This window comes from Quercus lobata, chromosome 11 (assembly GCF_001633185.2).
Source record: "Quercus lobata isolate SW786 chromosome 11, ValleyOak3.0 Primary Assembly, whole genome shotgun sequence".
Classification (NCBI taxonomy): Eukaryota; Viridiplantae; Streptophyta; class Magnoliopsida; order Fagales; family Fagaceae; genus Quercus; species Quercus lobata.
In genome coordinates, this window is record NC_044914.1 from 10,237,263 (window position 1) to 10,259,285 (window position 22,023).

A 22,023-nucleotide genomic window follows, 5' to 3' on the forward strand; every position below is an offset into this window, starting at 1 on the left:
GAATAGGCAAAGTAAAAATAGGCCAAACCACAGGTAGGTTTACTGTAATTTCTCCATATATATATATATATATATAGTCAATACTCAAAGAAAATTTAATTAGATTCAAAAATTGAGCTCTAATTTTACTAGTATCCTAAATTTTTTCTTAATTTTGGTGTACAAGTATTTATTACATGCTAAAACCAAGGGGACGAATCAATTATAGTGCCCTTAGGGCATTGGTTAGTAATCTATTTAAAGAAAGTTTTTATAGGAAAAGAAAAAAAAGAAATTAATATTTTGACAGCTTTTTTCATTTCCCATAAAAGTGGTGTCAAAACTTTCCTAAAATAGATTATTAACCAATGCCCTAAGGGCACTCATTAGCATGACCCTTTGATGTAAAGTGTCCAATTCAATTTCTTAATTTTGCTATAAGTATTTATTACTCATAGCAAAAATTGAGAAATCCATTAATCTTAGTTTCGTAATTATGCTCCCAAGCGTGGAAGACAAAGGGCAAACCAGTGGACTTGGTTTAGGTCCAGTACATCAATGCACTGGACCTAGTCGATGGGGACACATGTCTAAAAGTAGACACATGTCGTCATCTCAACAAATCCAGTACTATTGGACACTATACCTAAGTTTGACCCAAAACCAATTATGTGGTTTCATCTTGACTCTTTGAGGATTCAATATTGAACTAATTTAATGCCCTCTTTCACGTTTAGAGTGACAACCTCTCCCAAAACTATTTCAGCTAGAAAGGGGAAAATGAATGCCTATCAAGAGATAAGAAATGAAATTCCTTTTTATTTGTTGAGAATCAATAAGCAACAAAATTGCAACATGATATATCTCTCCCTCTCTCTCAATTTTGCTTATTTTGATAGACTTTACACGAAAAACTCAATTTGAGCTTGCTTGAGGCATTTGGTTGAGTGAGGTTCAAAGCTTGATACATGCAGTAAGAAATGGAAGGAAAATTTTCCATTGGGAGCTTGACTTTTTTTTTCTTTTTTTTTTTAAATCCTATAGCCACAATTTTGTCTACATAACAATAGGAGACCCCGCAGTGCATCACTTACATCATATAAATTTATAGATAATTATCATTTTATTATAATTCATTTTCTCTCATAAATGAAATTAGTTTCACCTAATTGATAAATAATGTAGTTTAATTATTTGAGGCATGGATATGTTCAAGTTTTTATCATTTTAGAACTACAAATATATTTTGCTTTTTTCTGGAATTGAGTTGGATTGGTGCACAGTTCATATCAGCGGTGATGCATAGAAATTTTATGGGTAAATTGCAAATTATACCCCTAAAGTTTGGGGGTATTTGGATTTTATACCCTAAAGTTTTAAAATTTGGATTTTACCTCCTAAAGTTTGGATGTTTGAATTTTACATCCTGACGTTTCAGAGTTTGGATTTTACCCCCTAAAGTTTGTGAGTGTTTGGATTTAACACCCCAAAATTATGAAACTTTAGGGTGTAAAATCTAAATACCCCCAAACTTTGGGGAGTAAAATCCAAACATCCCTAAAATTTAGGGGTTAAATTCCAAATTTTGAAACGTGAAGGTGTACAATCCAAACACTCTCAAACTTCAAGGTATTAAATCCAAATTCTGAAACTTCAAGATGTAAAATCCAAACACATTCAAACTTTAGGGGTGTAATTTGCAATTTACCTTTCAATTTTGGTGCCAAAGTGAATGATACATTAAAACCTAACATGGAAGCCAAAACGACCTCAATAATCACGTTCATTCGTTTAGACAAGAACATCTAACCTACACACTTCTATGGGTGGACTCAAAATAGAGTCTCAAGCTCTTCACTCTCTTAAATGTTTCCTTGCCCTCCTCAAGTCTCTAACACAATTTTAATCTCTATCTCTATTTTATGGCCTTTGTTGAATTTGTGTTCTATTTCTAATGTTCGATTTTCTGGTGTTATTTTGAGAAATTTGTTTCTTTCTAAGAATTTTTGAAGTTGATGAGGAAATAGAGATATAATTGATAAAATTCTTCAATTTTTTTCCTTTTTATCAAATATTAATTAAATATTTTTGTGCGTACGCACGGATTACATGCTAGACTATTACATAAAAGTAAAATCAATAATGTAAAGACTCATATTTAAATGACAATAATGTAAATGAATTGTATTTAAAGAGCAATAAAGTAAATGGCTACCAATTGGGAGTGGTTAGAATTCTATTACGGTAACACTTAGATAGGGAATCTACATTAGTTGCCCCCCTAACTTGTATTTAATGATCAATCTTGTGGTGGCTTATGTAGGCAAAAACGTTGCTGGGAGATTTGGTAAGAGAGGGTGTGAGAGACCGAAACTATGGGGGGCTCTCAATCAAATGAGAAAGTATCGACACCTCCCTTTTGGGAATTTGATTATTTTGGAGTTGCCACTTATTTTCATACATTACAAAAAAAAAAAAAAAAAAATACAAAAGTGCATGAATAACATCAAGTTCTTATTTATTTTTATTTTTTTTGAGAAATTTCTTATTTATTTGAACATTAATGATAGAAAGAAACTTTACCTGGCTTTTGTCCTAATTACAGTCCAAATAAGGAATTACAAAGCTCTTTGTCCTGGTTACAATTTATCAACAATAAAGACTACTCTACAAACCTAAGATCTATGGTTCAGAAGCTAGCTTATAGAATGGGAAGGTATTAGGCACCCATCCTGCCCCGATGGAATCCGATCTTCTAGACTCTAATGATCATTAAGTACCCATTAGCATACAATGATGAGATGCAACATGTATTTGAATGGTAAATCTAAAATTAAGTCAAGAAGTGAACTTTATGAATCTAATCTCTTTAAACTAAAAGAAATTTTAAAAAGGTATTGTAGATCTGTTTTTATTTAGAACATAAGAAGCTTAAAGAGAAAAATCCATATCTGTTTTTATTATGAAAGAGAAACAATAGATTGAAAAAACAAATTCAGATCTATTTTTATTGTTAAAGAGAACATGAGATTTGAGAGAAAACTTTAGATCTTTTTTTTTAATTATTGTAGAAAACATGAGATTTGAGAGAAAAATTCAAATCTGTCTTTTTCATTGTAGTAAACATGAGATTTGAGAGAAAAAATCAGATCTGTTTTTACTATTGTAGAAAAATGAGTGATGACGTTGAGAATTGTCACCAATAAGTCACACCGTACTCGCGAGTCAACGAACCTGCACAACAAGAACAAACGGAAGAAAAACCCTTAGAGAGCACCAGTGTGGTGCCGGCCAAAAGCCCTCCGAAGGTCAAGTCAGAATTCGTCCCTTGAGTTATTTTGAGGCGTTTGAGAGGGTCAAATCATCTTACCTTGATTTGCGTGAATATTACTCCTTTTTATAGTGGTAGAGAGTTGCTTTTCTTCTTAACCTCCAGATCTTTCCAATGTGGGACTTTGATACAATTTCCCTTATTAGATCTTAGGGCTTTTCTAGGCAAATAGAGATTTCGGATCATGGGCCCTTGCCATGTCTGTGCGATGGGTCTTCAGAGCGCGTGGGCCCATCTTTACAAAGACTAAACAGTGCCCATCCGTCAGGCCCATTAAGATAGGCCCATCAGACTAAATTTTACTATCTTCAATGAGATTTGAGAGAAAAATTTAGATCTGTTTTTATTATTGAAAGAAAAATATGAGATTTGAGAGAAAAATTCAAATCTGTTTTTTATTGTTGTAAGAAAAATATTAGATTTGAAAGAAAAATTCAGATCTATTTTTATTTTGAAAGAAAAGATGAGATTTGATAGAAAAATCCAGATCTGTTTTTATTTTGAAAGAAAATATGAGATTTGATAGAAAAATCCAGATCTTTTTTTATTATTGTAGAAAACAAAAGATTTGATAGTAAAATCTAGATCTGTTTTTCTTATTGAAAGAAAAATATGAGATTTTAAGAAAGAGTCATAGATTCATAAAGAGAACTTCATAAACCATCTTAGATCTATTATACATGAATCATATAATTATCAGATGAACGTATTAATCATAAAACGTGAAAGAAGGGCATGAATAAACTTGGACATGCAAGTAAACAAACATATGAATCATGAAAATATAGAGAGAAAAGGACTTAAAGACTAAGAACTTACGTGCAAGAATTAACTCTATGAGAAGGGATTACTTTAGAGATCAGAGAGAATGAATCTCTCTAAGATTTAAAGTATGGTCGCTTAACAGAAAACAAAATCCTAAAGCCAGGCTTCTGGAATTTCTTTAACATAAAGGGGAAGAGCGGTGCTGAATTTTGGGTTTTCTCCTCTATTTATAGAGGTGCATTGCTTAAAAAAATAAGCTAGGGTTGCTTTGGAAGTCAGTAGACATGAGTTAGGTTAGAGCTTATCCCTAAAAAAATCAAATTTGATGAATTTTGACCAAAACAAAATTTCAAGTATTGTGCCAATAGGCACTATTGAAGTGCCGATCGGCACTTTTAAGCCGATTGGCACTCTCAACAGTTTCGCCCAAATCTGCCTTCTTGCACATTTTGGACTCTTTTGGGCGTTTTTCTGAGTTGGAAATTGTACTTGGACATGTCTTGGACTATATTCTTGATAAAATTTACCTTAACTTGATAATTAAATCTTTTTAAATAATTATTACAAAGATAATTACCCTAAAAACTTAATTATTAGTTCAATTTTAACATTATCTTATTATTTCTTTTATTCCCATGCAACCAAACTTATTTCAATCAAAATAAACTACCAATCATAGAAATTCTAATTAATTTTAATCGTCGACCAATCAAAATTAATTTCCACACAAATGAATGAATATAGACCGTGAAAAATTGATCTTGCGATATCTTTCAATCCAAAGGTCTAATTTGGAAACTGAGCATATCATTGTGATCATTAGAATCTTAAGATCATTTTTATGATATGTGATGAATGACTTAATGCATGAAATGCAATCATGATTTTTGGGTAATTAGAATGATTATTTTGGTCGTCTCCCAAGGTTAAATTATGGATGCGAAATTGAGTGTCTACAAAGGGTTTAGGAATTAAGAGTCTATTCTAAGGTATCCCAATAGCCCAGTCCATTCGCCTAACTCGTTGCCCAACCCAATAATGCAAAATTCATAACAAAAACATATAGGAGAAGTATGAAGGATTGATTTTGAGACATTATAGATGAATTTCTTAAGAGAACTCTCCCAACCACTAAGATATTTAAAGTGATTGTCTTAAACTTAGTTTACTAAATATATGTTTTTCTAGTAGTCTAGCAACTTTGAATAAACCATTTGACATTTTTTTTTATTAAATGATAAAAATAAAAAACCATTTAAAGGTTTAATAAATAAATAAACTAAATAAGTTTCCATCAACAAAACAAAAAATTAAATAGATTTGACCGTAAAAATTTTTAATTAAGCATTAAATTCCTTGATTCTTTCCTTTAAAAAAAATAGATTGATTATTTCCTTATAAAAAAAATTGATTTTGTCCTTATAAAAAATAATAAAATAAGAAGCTAACACAAGCTCATGGGTAGCCCTTTAGGCCCAACCCGGTGGCCCAACTTGCTAAAATCAAAATGAGCATTGCCCATGGATAAGGTCATGGGCTGGGTTTTCTCTTTCTGTCTAGCCCAACGCGGCCCGTTAACTAGTTAATAACCCTTTATGCTATGTCCATTGTGCCTATGGGCCAAGTAAAAATGGGTCGGGCTGGCCCAACCTGGCCCATTGACGACCCTTAGATGGAGAAGAGGTGTAGGAGAGGTTGTGTTTAGGAAAAGGTGGAAGACTAGGAGATTTTGTGCATTTTTGTTAATGAAAATTGGGGGGTGGGGGGGGCGCGCGGGCGGCGCTATTTAAAGACAAATATGTGACAAATGGGCTCACCACCTGCTGAAGTAGGCACTTAAGTTTTATGTTCTATGTCACTCCCCATTGGGGGTTCTCACTACAAAAAATATGAGTACAATGGTCTTTTTTGTAGCACTTACAAAAAATGCTACTATAGCGGGTTTATTGTAGCAGATTTTCAAATGCTACTATAAGTCTCTCTGTAGTAGCGGTTTTTTTGTAACCGCTATAACATACTTTATTTTTTATAGCGGTTTCCCAACTACTACAATATACTTTATTTTTTATGCTTCTATAGGCGATTTCTAAATACAAAAGTACAATTTTTTTTTTTTTTGCAGCAATTTCCTAACTGCTACAATATACTTTATTTTTTGTGCTTCTATAGGTGTTTTCTAAATACAAAACAACAAAATTTTAGTCTTTTTTTTTTTTTAATACTCCAATGTAGAAAACTAATACCCTAATGAGATCATCATACACCTAAAATACTCAGAATGACACAAATACCCCTAGAATTATAAAATGACAAAAATATCTCTAGAATGTCCATAACTAGAGAAATATTTTTAAAATGAACAATATACCCCTAGACCTCCAAATTTACAAAATACATTAGGAATGATTACAATGATAGTATTACTACTATGATCTACTGGTTTAAATTGTGAAGATGTTTATCCTCAGCAATCTTAGTGTGTTGTCAAACACTTATTGAGAAGACCATAACTTCCTAACTCATTTTAGAGACATTTAATATATATATATATGTGTGTGTGTGTGTGAGGGGCGGGGGGGGGGGGGGGAACTAACATTTTAGTAATTATTCTATGTGACTAGAAAGATTACTAATAGAATAAATATGTTTATTTTGTTATATTATTTATTTTAAGCATAATGAAATTTTAATATCATTTTTCTAAGATTTATACAAGAAACAATTGAATTTTTTTTATATGTGAGAAAGAATTGGTTTGAAATATGGTATTCTTGCTCAAATCAAGTTGGTTTTGCAACAACTGAAACAATGTCCAACAAAAAGGAAAAAAATAAATTTAGTTACACAAAATCAAGAATGTAAAAAAATAATAATAATTAAATGATATTTGCATTTTCTTTAGTAGGCGTGAAACATCCTTGTCTATATTAGCTACTATATCACGCAATTTTCAATTTTGTTACCACATATATATAGTATAATCAAATCACTACAATATTCTTACTGTCTTTCTTTTTTGTATATAAAATAACTAAATATTACAATTTTTTTACTGAAATAATTATTGAAATAATATTTTTTATACATCGATTGTTGGGGTGGGGGATTTGAACCTTAGATGTCTCTGTTAGAAATGTGCCAACCAGTTAACCTACAAGATTCTTGGCTAAAATTATTGAAATATTGGAAAAAACTAATAATAAGTTTCCCCACCCATCGTGCGGGAACTCAGCTAGCACTAAAGAAATGAGAAGAGCATAAATTCCAAGCTATTGGACCAAGAATAATGTTGTATTAGTCTAATAAAAATTTTGAAAACAAAATGACTCATACACCTTGGCAAAAAGGTTAGTCCTAGTAGTTGAGAAAAGATTGTTTTAAATCCACAATTTAAAAACTCACACTAACAAAGTAAATATTGCAAGCAATATTATTGTTTTAGATCCAAAATAATCACTAGACACATTACAATAAAAACAATATAGACTGGTACTCAAGCAATGATAAACTAATTAGGCAAGCTACAATGAAACAATATTCTCCTTTGAAATCATTAATCACCAAGAATCACTAAAACAATGAAACACGTTCCCTCTTGTGACTAGTAATCTTCTTCAGACTCAGAATCATCCATAAAATTCTCTTCATCAAGTGGAAGTGGTGTATCAACTATGGTTCCATCCACATCATTTTGAGCCCAATTTAGGTCATCATTCGGATTATTAGGTGGATTTTCAATCATTGTATCATATGGCTCATTATCACAATAAATGTCTACATCATTATCACTCAAATCGCCATTACCAACGTCGAACACATCCCTTGGTTTTGTTTTGACAACAACAAGCCAATCCTTGTCTCTTTCAACTTCAACATAATATACTTGTGAAGCTTGAGATGCCAAAATAAATGGGTCATCTGTCATTCTCTTCCCAACATGTATTAAATGTGAAAAATTTGACAAGGGGGAACCCAAATTCATCTATCTTATATCCCCTACCTGTATCAATGTCAACCCAATCACATTTGAATAATATGTATCTCAAATTATCATAATAATTCAATTCAATTATGTCAAACAAAACACTGTAGTAAGTAATGCCTCCTTATGTTGCTACACTAACTCCACTGTTTTGAGTTTTCTTATTTTCCTCATTATCTTTAGTTCGGAATTTAGTACCATTGACAACATATCGTTTCATCCGTCTAGCTTCAGTATTGGGTCCTTTAGCAAGCCATCTAAATTTATTAGTAAGTTTCGCCTTCTCAGTATTACTCATGGCCACAACCTAAAATTATATATGATATATCAATATGAGCTAAGTAACCCTTATACTACTTCTATTGTATACTAAAAATTATTAGTAATGAATTACTTACATAATTTCGAAACTAGTCACAAAACTCTTCTATATGGATCTTATTAATAACTCCTTCTGGTACGCGACATGGACGTATTCTTCTCTTTATTTGTTCCTTGTGTAACCTATATAAACAAATGTAGCATGTGTTATTATTAAGAGTTATCATTTGATTAACATGCTTAAATATGAATCATATTTATCAATATTACTTACTCGCGAAATGGAATAATTTCATTGCTATTGAATAGAACATAATGATGTGCTTGTACCCATTCAATTGAATCAAGTTGGATATTCAACATTGCTCCTGTAGCATCATCAACATTTCTAATGGGTCTATTGAATACTGTCTCAACGGATTCCAAATATCGCGAGCAGAATATTAAGCATTCTTCTGCAATGTATCCTTCAACAATAGAGGCCTCTGGATGAGCTCTATTACGCACATAAGACTTAAGTCTTAAGAGATACCTATTTAGAAACAAAAGATCAATAGTGGAATAATGGATTTCATTGAAAATTTTAAATTATTATGACCTACCACTCAATGGGATATGATGATGTTGAAATCGTCAGTTGAAATGATCGTCCAAAAGGAGAGCCGTCCAAGATTGTCTAAAGCCCTGCAAGAATGAATGAAGAAAGGAACACCAGTGTGGTGCCTGCCACAAGGCCTCCGATGGTAAAGTCAAACAGCTGAGAGAGAAAAAGGGCTCAATATCAAAGTATTAGAGTTGCTTCCTTCTCCTAGCCGTTGGAGGTGTTTTAATGGTGGCTTCAATGTGGTATTTGTAATGCCTCTGTGAGGTGTTAATGAGAGGATCTTTGTCCCTCCAACGGTAAGGAGACTTATTGCTGATGTGTAACACCTTGCCATTAATTGTGAGTTAATGACTTTTTCTTCATCGGATGGATACTATTAAGGCCGAAGACTAATGGTTTCCTCATCCAATGGCCCTTCTTCTAGACGAGGATGTTGCCTGAGGGAATTATGTTAGGTCTATCAGGATACATCCACCAATAATGGACTGGCCCATCAATCTTTGCTTCAGTGGCCAAATGGATGACTAAATGAACCATGACAATAAAGAAAGCAGGAAGGAATATTTTTTCCAATTCACATAATGTCATTGCAATTTGAGACTCAAGTTTCTCAAGATCTTCTACTTGCAGGACTTTGGAACATACGTCTCTGAAGTAACAAGATAAATCTATTAAAGCCATACTGACTTTCTTTAGTAAAGCTCCTCTTATTGCTATTGAAAGAAGTTGTTGCATTATAATATGACTATCATAACTCTTCAAACCAGAAATTTTGCGTTGTTTGAACCATAGCCATTTGGAACTCTTATTTTCTTCAAAACTCTCAAGAAACTACCCTTTTCTTTTTGAACCATTGTAAAACAAGATCGTGGCATATATGTCTTATCATCTCCCCTCTTTTCTGGGTGAAGTGTATGTCTTATACCCATATCTTTTAGGTTAAGACGTGCCTTCAAGTTATCCTTAGTCTTGCGTGGCAATTCTAGCACTGTGCCAAGTTCACAATCGGTCACCCAGGTATATTAAGCCTTACAAGGTGGTCCTTGTTGATTAACATAGGATTCCACGTGCCTCATGCTACTCGAGTCAGTGCGTAAGGTAGTGAAGCTTTCGGCTACTGGACTCTCGCCATCTAGGGTGCAACACTCCACTGCTTCACCTAACAGCATGATGCTTGTATTGCTCTTGCACATGTTTTCAAGGTTTAGGCCTAGTGCCACCTCATCTTTTTTCTAGAAGCTCCTAGGCTCCCCCTTTTCCAGCTTTGTCAATTTTCGGGCCTATCTTCATGCAGATGCTTAGAGGTCTTTCAGGACTCTGATTACCTCATTTTGGATATCATCAGAAAGGTATAGATGGTTACTTTCTAGAGGTTCCAGCCTTATTTGATTTGGAGCAACGGTTGCAAAGATATTCCATGCGAAAGGGAGGTGACGCAGTATAAGAAATTGTAAAGCAGCACTTATCTTGGGAGTGCAATATCTCCCAATCCGGAGGTGTTATCATCAAGCCATTTTTTTCGTGGAATAGCTATCTCATCATACTTAAAGAAAGCTTCAACCTTCCACACCAATTGTGGTTGGATTTATACATTTTATTGAGCAAAGACACCCCCAAAGTAGTTTTGAACTTGAAAATTAACATATTGTGCATTTCTTTTCAATTTTGTGAAATTTTTCTATGGTCTTGTCGACCTCCTTTTTGGTTGGATAAGATGTCGTCAGAAAAGTTATGATGTCTATTTTCTAAAGATGCTTACTTTATTATCCAAGTCCTTTGATTTAGCGTGCTAGAGGCCTCAGAAAATAGGGGGGAAAAATGTTTTAATTAAAAATTCCCACTTTAATATTTTTGTGAATCCTTTTTATTTAAGTGGGGTATTTTGGCCATCAAATCATGTGAAATCAAAGTTTATCATGTGACCTTTCTCATGACTACTCATTCAAACCAATTGGTGGTCGTTTAATTATAATTTAATTGAAATTAAATAATAATCACACATTGCAAAAAAAGGTTAATGCTTTTGATATTTTTGCAATATCTCATCTATTTTAACTTCAATTTGGGCCCATAAATTGTCATTTTAAATGAATATTCATGATTTTTTTGATGGGTACAACTTCATCACAATTAGACGATCAAATTTTTTGTCAAACCTTGACTAATCCCGTTTAGGGTTCATCAAAGTTGATAAAACTTAGCTAAAAATGACAAATTTGGATTTTAAATTCATGGACCACAAAAGTGATATATCCAACATTCGACCGAGAGAAATAGAATTATTTCATGAAATTCCTTTTTTTCCATGTTAAAAATGAAAATTTTGGCTCTTTAAAGCTTAAATAGGTATTTTGGCACGCAAATTAAAACTAAACAAAATACGGTATCAATAGCCATCATGCCTATCATTCATTGATCTTTCACCACGTATTCTTTAAATAACTAATATTAGTCACTTGCATCCCACCTGCTTTTTAGTGAGTTTCCTCAAGATAACTATTCTTAAGAACACTCATAGATGTACAATAGAAAAAAGTGTAAAAATTATTCAAATTTGTCTAAAAATGACCTACATTAATCAAATTATAATTATGTAAATTTACAAGTTTGCTATAGTAATCACGTAAATTTGCACTGACATTATTTATTTTGCACTTATTTTTTTATTCTTTTTACGTATCTCGAGGAGGAAAAAAGAGAGTTAATAGTAGTTATTGTATATGAAGAAAAAAAAAAATAAATCAAGAAAAATTGATATCTTAAGGAAATATATTGTTAAACAGATAATCTGATGTGTAGTATTTTAAAAAGTATGTAAAGTAAAAAATTTAAAAAGTAAATTCTTATGATAAAATAGATACAAATTTTTGCACATATTAATGCAAATGCTCTAAATAACTTTCAATGGATAATTGCCATTTGTCTCTCTTTTGGGGGACTTTAGTCCTCTGCTATTCTTATAAGAGAAAACATTAGGTCCGGAGCTGGCGTAAAACCAGTGTTTTACGCCAGCCAATAACATTAGGCCACGTGGACTTTTTATTAAACCCCTCTCCAAACAGCCAAAACTCACGCTATTCACCTCAGACAAAACAGAAGAAAACAGAGAAACCCCTAAGCTCTAAGCTCTGCTTCCTTCACGCTGAACCTCCACCACCGCCACAACCTGATCGTCGGAGCAGAACGAAGAAAGAAAACCAACCCAGACAAAAGCTCACGCCTTCACCTTTGCTTCCTCTGCTTCCTTCACGCCGAACCTCCACCACCGCCACACAGATCGCAAACCCACTAAACAGTACAGCTCGCTTAAACCCCAAATTAGAACCAAAACGAGTTAGGCAAAAATTTCTGGTTTCCTTTGCTTCCTCCCTCTTCCATCCTCTACTTCATCTTGCCCAAATCTCCACCACACCACACACCGAAGCATACCGCCACACAAGTCACCGGATTCGTTGCTAGAGCTTGTAAACATGCCGGAGCCACCGTGAGCATGGTGTTGCGATGCAAAGGTTTGTTTTTCCTGATTTTCCCTTTTCCCCAATTTGGATTTCGAATTATTGATGGGTTTGTTTATGGGTTTATGGGTTTTTTCTGGAGCCTCATGAAATATTTGTGGGTTTTTTTTTTTCCTGTATTTTGGTATCTTTATGGGTTTTGATTAGATTCCTAAGTGTTAAGATCAGTTTTTGCTTAGTTTTTGTTATTTTCGTTTGTTATTCCTAAGTGTATGGGTTACTTTTGTTTGCTTTTGAAACTGTAAAAATTAGTGATTTTTCACAAAGCTCAATGATAAAACATCACTGAATTTGGATGTGTTTATAAATTTTTGCCTAATTCTGACATAATAATACTGTTGTCGTTGTTGTTTTAGTGTTGGGAATACTCATTTGTTGTTCCAATTCATTGTAATGAATAGGTGTAACATAGGTTCTAATTTTTAATTTTGTGGTTTTGTTATGCATTTGCTTTAGTGTTACGTTATATGGTTGTATATTCGGTATTGTCTAAGATAACCATTTCTTTAGGCATTGAATAAGAATTACAGTCTATTTATTTGTTTAGTCATTGAACAATTTGTCAACTGAGTTAGATGTAAACAATGGGTACCATTCTATAGGCCTAAAATTAAATTGGAAATCAATTACTACATGTTGGATTGGAAGTAATATATAGAATGAAGTTGTTTAAGCATTGTATCTACTAGGTTGTTTATGCTGTCCTGTTTGTTGTGTATGGCTCTTCTATGGCAGCTTAATGCTCAAGTCCATGGCATAAGGCGTAGGAGATGACTGAATTGAATCTGAATTTTTTTTTTGGGTTGGTAGTTATCTAACCCATTTGTTGAAGATTCAAAAAAATGTTACTTCTTGTATGATAGGATTTCTGAATTGTTTGATTTCTTTTATAAAAAGAAAAAGAAATTGCTTCTAATTTATATTAGAGAAAGAGAATGTAAGTAAAATGTTTCCTATATATATTTCTTTCAATTTTTCATGTTTCTTTAATTTTCAGTTTGTGTTTCCCTTTTTTTTTTAACCTTCACTTTAAGTTTTGGATTTGCTTTTCTTGGGATCTTGTTCAATTAGTAATCCAACACTGAAAAGTTATATATTTTTAGTCTCTGTATTAGTTCAACCATGAAATGAAATTAATTGAATGAGAATCTTGCAGGCTATTTAATTGTTTAGTCATAGCCTTGTCAGTTTGTCAACTAAATTAGATGTAAACAATGGGTACCACTCTAAAAGCCTAAAATTCAATAGGAAATCAATTACTAAATGTTGGATTGGAAGCAATATATTGAATGAAGTTGTTTAAGCATTGTACCACTAGGTTGTTTATGCTATCCTATTTGTTGTGTATGGCTCTTCTATGGCGGCTTAATGCTCAAGTCCATGGCATCTAATGGTTCCCTCCCCTTGTTCATTAGTTCTCTCCCTATTTGTAATTAATTTCTTCTTTCTTCTTTTTTGGTTTCTTTTAAATTTTTTGGACTGCTTTGTGCTCTTTGCATAAGGTAGATTTTTATATATACATCTTTCTTGCTAATTATATATATGATGTCCTGTTTGTTTATGCTGTCCTGTTTGTTCTGTATGTCTCTTGTGCTCTTTGTGCTCTTTGCATAAGGTAGATTTTTTTAAAAATTGTGTGTTTGATCCATAAAAGATTCCGATAAAGATCATGAACTCAATAGAAGATAAAATATGTTTTAGCAAATTTGTTTAGATGCATGATTGGCTATTTTAGTACATCTAATGCTAAATTTGCTATATGGTTCATTGGTGTCTTTAAAAGAACTTTACGTAAATTTTTATTTAATGAATTGGCTAAAAGTTCTCATTTCAATTTCTCAGGATGTTGAAGACCAAAAGCAGCTGGCAAATGTTTGGCAAAGGACTAGAGATCTTGGTGTCTACAGCTATTAAATAGTTCTCTCTTTGGATCACCCAATGACAAGTTTACATTATTTTGATCTTCGTTTATTTCTGACTCGTCATGTACTAAGTCTTCCACCATATCACAAAGTGAGATTGTTTTAGGTTCTTTGTTGTTCACACTCATATTTTCAATTCAAGTAATTTTATATTTCAATATGACCTATAAAAAACAAAAGAGAAGAAAAATTCATAAGCAACAATTAAGAATAAATTTCCAATTTGTGCTATTACAATACTAAACTTGCCCAATTTGTGCTATTACAATACTAAACTTGCCCAATTTGGCAAACTTGTTCTATTACATGAAACAGCTATCAAATAACTCCAAGTACATTGGTACATATAGCTCCACTCAATAAACTTTATTACATAAAACAGCTCCAAGTACATCCTTATTTGCACTTTGGTACATATAGAGAGTAAACTGACATTACAAGTAGGAGTAAATTATATTTGAAACTAAAAATATTTTAATAACTATCAAATAAATGATACCAGCTGTGTCCCAGAGGCTAAAGTTGACAGCGGAGAATTCAATAACCACAGTAAGTAAACTTGTCGAAAAGGCACCTATAAGAATCAAAATTGAAAGAAATACGAATCCAAGGAAAAAAAAGAGGAAACAATTCAATCAAGGTTTTAAGTCAAGGTTTTAAAAAAAAAAACAAAAAGGAAACACAAATTGAAAAATTGAAAGAAATATATATAGGAAACAATTCAGCAATCCTATCATACAATAAGTAACAAGTGCTTATAATTCTGACTATCATTGAAGGGACCCTTAGACCCAGCTTTACAATAGGTGAACATGCAAGTTTTACAGTCTATTTGCAGCTATATAATATTGAGAATGCCAGTAAGTACCTTAGTTCACCCACAAAATGTTGCAGCTCAATGATCTCAAGCTGAGATGCCTTGACAATCTTCTCCAAGACACCAGCCTGTGTAAAGCAAATAAATATCTCAACAAGGGAAAAATAGGGTTTGAAAAAACATAACAAAACCTTATACACATGGTACTCATTAGCAGATAATAGAAACTATGGTCAAAATTTTTCCTGCAAAATTTTCATTGGCAGATAATACTCTCCTAGGTATCAAATTAGCTATTACACTTCATTTTTATCAATGTTCTGTATCTGCAGAACATTTTTTTTAGTGGACAGTCTGAAATATGAGTACATTAACAGGCTATGAATTTTGGTGCCAGCATTCATATAAAAGTTCTCATTAATAAAACACTATAATTTCCATTCATTGGTAAGTGAAGAAAAGATAGAGAGAGCATGTCTTTGCCATGACAGATACAAAAGCATTTAAAAGAAGATTAGTTGTTACAATTGTGATGGCATTTGAGTACCCCCAACCAAGCATATAAGCTTTATTCATATTATCTTCTAAATTCACAATCCAACTGACTCTTCAGGTTCAATTCAGTCAAGCAGAAAATTTTGCCTAATCTATGTTAAATGACAGTCATCTCCTACACCTTATGCCACGGACTTGAGCATTAAGCTGCCATAGAAGAGCCATACACAACAAACAGGACAGCATAAACAACCTAGTAGATACAATGCTTAAACAACTTCATTCTATATATTACTTCCAATCCAACATGTAGTAATTGATTTCCAATTTAATTTTAGGCCTATAGAATGGTACCCATTATTTACATCTAACTCAGTTGACAAATTGTTCAATGACTAAACAAATAAATAGACTGTAATTCTTATTCAATGCCTAAAGAAATGGTTATCTTAGACAATACCGAATATACAACCATATAAAGTAACACTAAAGCAAATGCATAACAAAACCACAAAATTAAAAATTAGAACCTATGTTACACCTATTCATTACAATGAATTGGAACAACAAATGAGTATTCCCAACACTAAAACAACAACGACAACAATATTATTATGTCAGAATTAGGCAAAAATTTATAAACACATCCAAATTCAGTGATGTTTTATCATTGAGCTTTGTGAAAAATCACTAATTTTTACAGTTTCAAAAGCAAACAAAAGTAACCCATACACTTAGGAATAACAAACGAAAATAACAAAAACTAAGCAAAAACTGATCTTAACACTTAGGAATCTAATCAAAACCCATGAAGATACGGGTTGAACCCTAACACTTAGGAATCTAATCAAAACCCATAAAGATACCAAAATACAGGAAAAAAAAAAAAAAAAAAAAAAAAAAAAAAAAAAACCCACAAATATTTCATGAGGCTCCAGAAAAAACCCATAAACCCATAAACAAACCCATCAATAATTCGAAATCCAAATTGGGGAAAAGGGAAAATCATGAAAAACAAACCTTTGCATCGCAACACCATGCTCACGGTGGCTCCGGCATGTTTACAAGCTCTAGCAACAAATCCGGTGACTTGTGTGGCGGTATGCTTCGGTGTGTGGTGTGGTGGAGATTTGGGCAAGATGAAGTAGAGGATGGAAGAGGGAGGAAGCAGAGGAAACCAGAAATTTTTGCCTAACTCGTTTTGGTTCTAATTTGGGGTTTAAGCGAGCTGTACTGTTTAGTGGGTTTGCGATCTGTGTGGCGGTGGTGGAGGTTCGGCGTGAAGGAAGCAGAGGAAGCAAAGGTGAAGGCGTGAGCTTTTGTCTGGGTTGGTTTTCTTTCTTCGTTCTGCTCCGACGATCAGGCTGTGGCGGTGGTGGAGGTTCGGCATGAAGGAAGCAGAGCTTAGAGCTTAGGGGTTTCTCTGTTTTCTTCTGTTTTGTCTGAGGTGAATGGCGTGAGTTTTGGCTGTTTGGAGAGGGGTTTAATAAAAAGTCCACGTGGCCTAATGTTATTGGCCGGCGTAAAACTCTGGTTTTACGCCAGCTCCGGACCTAATGTTTTCTCTTCTTATAATGATATGCAATTCTGTTAGTATCACTTTTCATGTAGATTTGCCCCATTTTACCACCTATGAACTTAATGAATTAAATATTTTTGACAATGCTTGATGAATATTAATATATAAAATTTAATTTGATTATTTATTACCACATATTTTGGGTAATTATTAGGTGTTTCTAGGTGATGTATTCTCTTCTCTCATATTCATAATGTATCACATTAATTAAATTTATGGTGAAAATTTTAATTAATGAAATCTATCATACATGTGAAAGGAATGAACAAACAATAATTTTCTTGTCCCTTGCTTTGGATACGTGGATAAAACTTACTATCCAATAGCCTATTAGTTCTTCGGTCGAATTATGGCACATTTCACAAGAAGCCCACTCTTCCAATTAGTAGAATGTTGCTCCAGTTTGAACGTCATCTCTCCAACATTTTCCGGTGACATTTCAAACTCACCCACCTGGATCTCAATCCAATTTCCTGAAGGTTTTTTGCTTAAATTTTCTAGGCGCGTTAGAGTTTTCGAATGTGGGAGAATGATGGTGAGAGTCTCCGAGTCTTCCCAAATGTTGTGTTGATATTTATCTTTTATCTTTACGACAAACACAACTTCATACACAGTTCGCAGTGAGAGATTCATTGTCTGAATCTTCCCTTGAATATCTAACCAACATACACGTAATAGCTCAGCCACTTCAATATCTTCACCACTGCAAAACCAAGATTCAAATTGTCATCAATTGGATAAAAAGGCCCAATGCCCAACCAACAAAAAAAAAAAAAAAAATTGTGTTAGAACTACAAATATCCCAAAAAAGTCTTTTAAAAGTATATATATGATTTGTTAGTTCCTGGAGTAAATAAAAAGCTTCACAATTACGCCCTATTGCCTCTCATGCCGTCAGTTTCAATGATTTGAATGTTGAGTAGCTATAAGCCTTTAACCATAATATGAAGGTCTAAGCTATTTACTTACCCAAAAAAAAATACTTACCTTGTATCTTTCTCTTCGGTCCAATTCCAATACTGAGAATTGTCAGACCAACAGATATCAAGTTTTCGGGCAAACACTACAAAGCAATTCTTGTTGAACTTCTCGTCAACAAAATACTTCTGCAATGGGATGAATTACGAATACGAACATGAAATTAAAGCAATAATAACATAATAACAATGGGAAAACAATTAAACAAAGCCGGCTATAACAACAATAAGGAGCCAAAAATCTTGTAACTCATTCAATATTTGGTGAGGTATGTAAATGTATGGCATAATATGACAATAACATTTTTCTGTGCTCTTTTTGTTGAGCATTTTCCGTGTCAAAATTTTCTAGTATCTTTTATGCAAATACTTTGTATTTTCTGTTTAGTGGGTTTATTTGCAATTTGGGTGAAGTCCAAGTGCTGAAAATTAAAGTTGTTGAAGATGGAATATCGGTCAAGTGAGATTGGAGGTATGTTTGGCATAATGGCACATGACAAGAATTTGAAAATTAGTTAAGGCCAGGGGTCTCGCCCGACACTCATAGGATAATCGATTAATTGGTAGAGCAAAATGCCCAAATTTGAGAGTGTTGGGAAATTTAGACCCCAATTGATAGAATTAATAAGTTTTAAACTCAAGTTGTTAATTAGATTTATTATGAATAAACCTTTTTAAAACAAACAAACAAACATCAATATCATGTCAACATCATGCATAACGGAATAGTAAATAAGACAAGATATGATAACCCAAGAAAACCAATGAAACAAACTAATTTCACAGTAAAAAACCTGAGGGGAAACCTTCCCGAAAAGCAATTCACTATAGTAAAGAGAAGTTTCAGATCTAGTACAAAACCTTTGTTCCTAGACTCTACAATCCCCATAGATGAACTTACAGCAGAGACCTTCTACCACTTCAGAACCTCTGAACTCTTCAATATATGAATGCCACCATTTTGCACGGATCCCAGTATGTGACTAACTCCAGCAACTTAAAGATATTGTTAGCTGCAAAATTCTTCACTTCAATAACAATGAAGATCAAGAAGTACTTAATTACAAAACCCTAAGGCACAAAAGACGCAGTAACTTCTTGCAGAGAGAATAAGCCACTAGGTCACTTTCAGCATGTGTTCTCCATGTATAACGGCCTTTAAAATAAGCCTTATATATATCTAAGGGGTTGTAAAAAAAGAAACCCTACACATACATGTCAGCTAGGGCCAAAAATCAGATCTTGAAATTTTGATTTTGTATATCTCAATAGATTCAGCTTCTATCGAGTTTCATTCTTAAATCTCGAAAGATACTGTTTCTGTCGAGGTATCTGTCGAGCTTTAATGAACAACTTTTCTTCACTTGTTTCTCGGTTCAATCTTCATGACTTTAATACTTGACTTGAACTCTTATTTCTTGAAGTACTAAACTCATCCTAGATCTATCCAATTACAAGTAAAGTGCATTTTGTCAAAGGATTAACCAATTATATAAAATATGTCATTAACAGAGAGAGTTCTATTACATTCTCTCCTCCTATACTAGCCTTTGCCCAGCATATATATTCATCATTTCTCACGAAATTCAACCTTAATTCCCATCTAAAAGTTGAAAGATATCCATCAAAAATTAAGAGTCAAACACTTAACTATTCTCACTACTTTATCCCTTTCACCGTAGCTAAATCATTGAGAGGAGATTAGATCATTCATACCCATCACCATCTCAGTGTTGTGAGTGTTGTTTGGAGCCTAGGAATTCATTGGATAACCCATAAATCAGCTATGGAGGCTTGAAGATGCAATTGAAGCTCAATTGTGGATCCAATTGCTAGAGTAGAGAAAGAACTAAAGGAGTCAATTGCTGTAGTAGAGAAAGAACTAAAATATTTTATAGATCTTTTATGTGAAAATTTTCAAAAAATATTTTTTCATTATTTTTTTTATACAAGATAGAAATTCTACTAAAACCTAATCTAAGTGTATATGTGTGTGAAGTTCTCTCATAGAGACTTGAACCCAGTCTTGTGGAATGACCATCGTACCAAGGGTGTGTGGTAATATTTTTTTAAATTATTTAATTGCATACTTGAAAGGAAATTTTTAAACTAAATTGGACAAAATCCCTAAATTTAATAAATTTGAAACTTAAAAGAACTTAATTGAATTAGAGTAAAGTTAGAAGCTTGAAATCAATTTAAGTCAAATTTAAAAGGTGCAATTTTCATTTCGCCGAAATTTTTTTCTGGTAATTGAAAACAACGGTCAAACCAATAGCCAGAATTGATTTTAAATTGGGATCAAGATGATCCCTTAAATAGACAGTTGGACCAATTTTGACCCTTTTTAAAAATTTTCCTTTTACTTTTAGTGGATTGGACTGATCTAGGTCTTAGTATATAATTGAACCGATCGGCCTGACCAATATAATTAATTTTTTAAAACACTCTGTACGAAATAATTTTTTTTTAGAAGAAATTTTATATACAAGTTACAATGAAACATATAAAGAAAGTATGCCAGATTAGTCCTTAAGAAATGGAGATGATCAAGCCTTGACAATCACACTAATTTAAGTATTAATTTTAAAGTAATCCAATAATATTCTAACATGTAGAAAAGAAATCCAAAAAAAAAAAAAAAAAATGATCTTGACATCAAAATTTTGAATACAATTTTCAAGATTTATAAAACATAAAACATATATAGAAGTTGATTTTTTTTTTTTTTCTTTTTAGAGAGTTTCAAGTTTCAAGCGTTCACTAGATACTTGGTTTTTAGTATAAGCACGCAGTGACCAAACTCTAGAGCTCTCAAACTTGAGAATAAGAAATTTTACCAATTTAACTGGCTACAACCCTCAATAAAATTTGATTTAGAGGTAGACTATTAATATGTATATAAACATACTATTAGTCTATTATATTTTGCTGCATCATTTTGGGTTTCGTAGATATGATTTAGATAATAAATACATTTTAAACATTACAGAGAATGATTTTTTTTTTTTTTTTTTGAAGCCCAGAGAATGAGTATTAAACATGAAATATATGTGTTGATTATATGATAATGTTCCATCTATTTATATAAGATATTGAGGAAATTGAAATGGAACTTACAAGTTTTTTCGGCTCTAAGAACACTCCAGCATAGAGCAGATCACGCAGCTTGTCAGGGTCCTCAAGGATAGAAATGTCGATATCGCTATTTTTCTTTGCGTCATTCAAAAACGCAATGAAATTGAGTGGGGGTTTGGTTCGCCTCTTAGTTGTAGTAACTTCTTTTCCCTTGACTGAGTCTGCCTCACTGTTTTGTTCAACTCGTTGGATTTCAGTTTCCGTTATTCCCTTTACTGAGTTTGTCTCATCACTGGTTTGTTCTACTTCTTGGATCTCTGCATTAACAAGTTCACCCAGTGCCGCCCTACCCCCCAAAAGATGCAAAAAAAAGAAACAAAATGAAAAGGTAAACTCAACTCCATATAAAAAAGAACAGAAAAAATCAACATATACAATACGACCAAATCATAAGCACACTTCACTAAAGAAAAAAAATTCTTAAGCACACTTTCATGTTTTAAAAAGGGAAAGAAAGTAACAACAATAACAACAACATACGCTTCTACTGGATGCATTATCGTTAGGATAGCACGTCCTGAGTGATGAGTTCTTACTTCCTTCAGAACTGGTTTCCAGAGAGAGAGAGAGAGAGAGAGGACCTGGGGTTGTTTACTTG

The 22,023-nt window shown here is 32.9% G+C and overlaps 1 protein-coding gene and 1 long non-coding RNA gene across 2 annotated transcripts; both read right to left on the bottom strand.

Moving 5' to 3' along the window:
- Positions 1-14,681: 14,681 nt before the first annotated feature.
- Positions 14,682-17,267, bottom strand: LOC115969242. The gene is made up of 3 exons (XR_004086896.1): positions 16,752-17,267; positions 15,288-15,364; positions 14,682-14,993 (listed from the first exon to the last, which is right to left on the bottom strand). It is a non-coding gene; the product is annotated as an uncharacterized LOC115969242 (long non-coding RNA).
- Positions 17,268-17,527: 260 nt separating this feature from the next.
- LOC115968095 (uncharacterized protein PHLOEM PROTEIN 2-LIKE A4-like) lies at positions 17,528-22,023 on the bottom strand. The gene is made up of 4 exons (XM_031087327.1): positions 21,906-22,023; positions 21,408-21,711; positions 18,298-18,416; positions 17,528-18,013 (listed from the first exon to the last, which is right to left on the bottom strand). The coding sequence occupies exons 1-4, from the start codon at positions 21,920-21,922 to the stop codon at positions 17,641-17,643; spliced, it is 813 nt and encodes a 270-aa protein (XP_030943187.1). The 5' UTR covers positions 21,923-22,023; the 3' UTR covers positions 17,528-17,640.